The sequence below is a fragment of the Melanaphis sacchari genome, unplaced genomic scaffold, assembly GCF_002803265.2.
Source record: "Melanaphis sacchari strain LSU unplaced genomic scaffold, SCAv2.0 Contig32_pilon_pilon, whole genome shotgun sequence".
Classification (NCBI taxonomy): Eukaryota; Metazoa; Arthropoda; class Insecta; order Hemiptera; family Aphididae; genus Melanaphis; species Melanaphis sacchari.
Window position 1 is genome coordinate 2,605,721 of NW_020271199.1, and position 4,337 is coordinate 2,610,057.

Genomic DNA, 4,337 nt, shown 5'->3' on the forward strand with positions numbered 1-4,337 from the left:
AGAGTACTTAAATTTTAACAAGAATTATACATCTGATTACTTAATAACTCTATTATATTTTTATTATTTTGAATTTGGTATGTTAGTCATCTAAAAATAAAAATCTGTCGAGGTGATACTAACTGGCAAATCAAATTTAAGAATAAAAACTTATATCAAATTATGAATGTAAAAATTTGTTAAGCTATGTGTGTAGGTATACTAGGTATAACGTATTAGGCATAGATGTATAGTGAAAAGTCAGCATAAACTACTAATTATGAAATGTTCTGAATATTATTTGATGATTTCAATTAGTAATATCAAAGATAGTAATCAGCAGTATTAGGATAAATACAAAAATACTTTGAAACAGTTTATAAATTTAAATAATACAGATCAGAAACAAATTAAATCTAATCATTCTAGAATAAAAAAAGGACAATTAATTATATATGTAAAAATCATTTATTAGTATTTTCATTTCTTAATTTACTTCTAAATTTTTCAAAATTAAAAATTCAATTCAAATTTTAAAAAAAAACCTTACAATTATAACTATTATTATAAAATGTATTAAGTAGACAAATATTTCTAAGATTTAAAATGAACATACAATTATTTATTCAAACGTATTATTCAATTTTGTTTGACGCATTTATTTTCATAACTACTCATTTCTGTTTTATCATCTGATTCTTAAAGTTAGAGACGTTATATTATTGATCATTATTGTTATAATTTATCATTTATTTCCATTTGTATGTATTCTAAATAGTTATCAAAATTTAACACAAATCAAATAAATCAATACTTACTATATTAACTACTAGACACATTTATCACAATTAATTTAAACAAGTATAAACTATAAAAAATTATTGAATACTAACTTAGTCTTAGTATTGAAAAATATACATAATATACCAAATAAGGTTTATGTAGTGTAAATTCACCACAAAGCTTGTGTTTTTTTTAGTGAATCAACTTCCACATAAAAGTGATTATGTAACAAGAAAATTTATAACCATCATATAAATGACAAACACATAAGTACTATGGCCTATAGATTCTATAAGTTAACTATACATATAGGCACAATATAACTATTAATTATTTTACATACTGATCAAAGTAAAACAATAAATGTTATAGAAATGTTGTTTATAGAGCATTTATCTTAACAAGGAAAATGTTTTTATTTTCTAAGAAAAGAATAAAAAAAATATCTGAAAAACGTAAGATATCCACATAAATTCTTTCACATCTATATTATATGAAATTCATGTAGAACTTTAATTGATTTCAGATTTTTCAAATACCATAAGAATGTCTTCATCTCAAATATCATCATTTTGTTTGAACATGTTCAATTGATATTGATTGTACAACATGCTTATTCAACTTGTACTCTATAAATACTTAATACAAAAGGTAAGTAATAAACAATATTATTAACAAGTGCTCTAAACAAATACCTACATAATTATTATGGTTGCAAGGATTGATTTTATTGTTTGACAAGACAAACAGTATTGTTTTAAAAGATTAAAATGTAATCAAAGTGAAATAAAAGTAATAAACATGAATATTTATGTAAAATCTTAAACTAATCCAAAGTTAAAGTGTAAACATTATTAAATCGTGATATATTTTATCTTTTGTGTCAATCAATGTTTGGAAAGAACAAATTTGCGAATATTTTCAACAACGTAAATTATTAAAATAATTAATTATCAAATAAAATTTTTCTATTCTAAACTGATTGTTATTATATTATATAAATTGTAGTTAATACCGTGTATTCATCAATTAAGGGAACATTGAATTTCTTGGCTGGATTAAATTGGAATGAATTGAGTTTTTTACAAGCTAGTGGTATATAAATACACATTTATAAACAAATTTCAAAATTATCATTTTGGTATGCGCATGCGCAATAAAAATATATATTTTTTTAATAGCAACACCTATTTTGAACTCCATATAAATCATTTATAATTATTTATTGTTGGTTAACTTTTGAATGTTTTTACGAATTTTTGTTTTATATGTGTTATTAATAAGACCCATTCAATGACCAACAAGATCACCAGATATTACTTCACTAGATATTTATTTTTTTATGGGAAATTTAAAAACGATAGTTTACAAATATCTATCAGTCAGTCTTGCAGATTTAAAAAACAAAATCGTAGTTGCTTGTGTTGTTTAATAAATACTAATAACATAACTGTTAGTCAAATAATGTAAATAACCGATGGAAGATGTCTACAATGATTTCAATTATTATGCGTAGAAAATAATGGAGGAAATTGAGCCATTTATTTGATAAATTGTATAATTATAAAATAACTGTGATCAATAATATTTAGTGTACTTGTGGCGCTAACTGTTCGGTTTTTATCATAGCATTTTTATAATCAATGATAAACTGTAGACAGCGAAACGAAAACAGACCTAAGCAAGTGTCTGTTTCTCAACTGTGGTTATAATAACGATAAAAAATAATTGGCGCTATCTCAAACGGCGAAAACATACGTATCACGTATCGTGTTGTATCGATATACGTTTAAGTCACGGCTGTTGTGTGACCGGTTTAGTTTAATAACCTATGATTAACAGACCAAAGGTGGATCCAGAAATTTTCCAAGAGGAGGTGGGGCACATAAAGAAAAAAAAGAGTCATCGGATAAAAAAAAGCTTGGCCCAATAATATCTTTTTTTATTTAATTTGGGGGATGTGCGCCCTCTTCGCTTCTCTTGGACCCGCCCCTGTACCAGACATGGTATGGCGCGTATTGGTCGCGTGGGGTGACGGGTGGTTTTTTCGTCTTAAAAAATAGCAATAATAATAGGTATATGTTATGAGAAGTGTTATTTTTCAGATTTTTGTTTGGTGAGATGATGATAAATTATTCGTGAAAAATGATCTCTCCGGCACACTCTTACTAAAAGCAAACGGGGGTATACGAAGATTACAAAGACATTTTTGGGAGAGTGAACAAAATAATAAATAACCAGATAACGCCATTGCTTGAATATCGATGGTAAGATCCTTGGAAAATTATATTATACACAACATACATGTTGGCTGCACTGATGTTAAGACGCCGAGACAGTGGTTTGGCACTTACGTTTCTGCTAATCTTACCAACTGACTTATTCTCTTTTTTCTGCATCAGCGTCTCTCACACGACTACATTCTACTATTTGTTGTTTTCATACTCCTCTGCATCACGGCCATAGCATTCGACGATTTCGCAGTTGACGTTGACGATTTTCCACGGCATCACCGATATTCTTACCTCTATTCGAGAATTTTTGGCATATTGCGCGCTGGTGGACGGGCGATACGTGAATTGAAGAACTTCGACAATGGATATCTACGAGGTTAGTTTCTTCGAAGTTGTGCCACGCACTTGGTGGGCGCCATTTTCTTGCCCCGTTCGTGATTTCAGGATGAATTTTGTCTTGAAAATAATTTAATTCATGTCACGCTTAATTGTTTTAATTATTATCAATTGTTTGCACTTGTTATTATCATACGGAGCCTTCCGCTCCATTTTGCTTTGAAAAACCCATGTATACCTTTATTTACCCATTGATTTTATTGTATTTTTAGAAAACATTTGTGAATCCTGGATCCCATTCAATCTATTCCAGTCAAAACCATAGCAGCCCGCAAATATGTAACTTTTGTGGTCATTCATTAACCGATAACCTTAATACACGTCCTATACCGTTGTATCCATTGCTCACCCACGGAAGCAACAGTTACAGGAATCGTTCGTCGCATTTGCGTTCCAGGTCACGTTCGTATTTTAGCGATCGCCGACGCAGTAATCGCTACAATACAGCGTATTCGCGCTCCAGGTCACGTTCGTATTCTATTGATCGCCGACGCAGTAATCGCCGCAGTACGGCGTATTCGCGCTACAGATCACTTCCGCGTTCTAGTGATCACAACCGTTCGTATTCGTGCTCCAGTTCACTTTCGTATTCTAGCTATAGCCAAAGCAGTAATCACAGCCGCTCTCAAGACAGATCCAATGTAAGTAGTAAACGTTTTATCATCTATCAAGTTATTAAAAAACTATTTTCGACGCTTTTTCTCAAATAAAAATTACTTATTGTTTTATTTTAGGACAAGACTAATAGAAAATGTCTGGGTATATTTGGTCTAGATCCTTACACTAAAGAAAGTCACCTCTACAAAATATTTGAAAAATATGGTTCCATTGATAAAATCGTTATTATTTTGCATCCTAAAGTAAGCAGTTCAACATTTTTAAGCTTGATACAGTTTTTGTAATTTGTCTATTCCAGACTGGAAAGTCTCGAGGTTTTGGTTTTAT

At 29.6% G+C, this 4,337-nt stretch overlaps 1 protein-coding gene across 1 annotated transcript in view; it reads left to right on the forward strand.

Annotated features, from left to right (window-relative positions):
• Positions 1-1,324: 1,324 nt before the first annotated feature.
• LOC112596591 (transformer-2 protein homolog beta-like) overlaps positions 1,325-4,337 on the forward strand; it is a 5,927-nt gene continuing 2,914 nt past the window's right edge. Inside the window, exons 1-4 of the mRNA XM_025342351.1 lie at positions 1,325-1,413; positions 2,868-3,029; positions 3,165-3,372; positions 3,605-3,789. Of these exons, the coding sequence (XP_025198136.1) occupies positions 3,358-3,372; positions 3,605-3,789 (200 nt within the window). The 5' untranslated portion in view covers positions 1,325-1,413; positions 2,868-3,029; positions 3,165-3,357. The remainder of the gene's footprint in view (positions 1,414-2,867; positions 3,030-3,164; positions 3,373-3,604; positions 3,790-4,337) is intronic.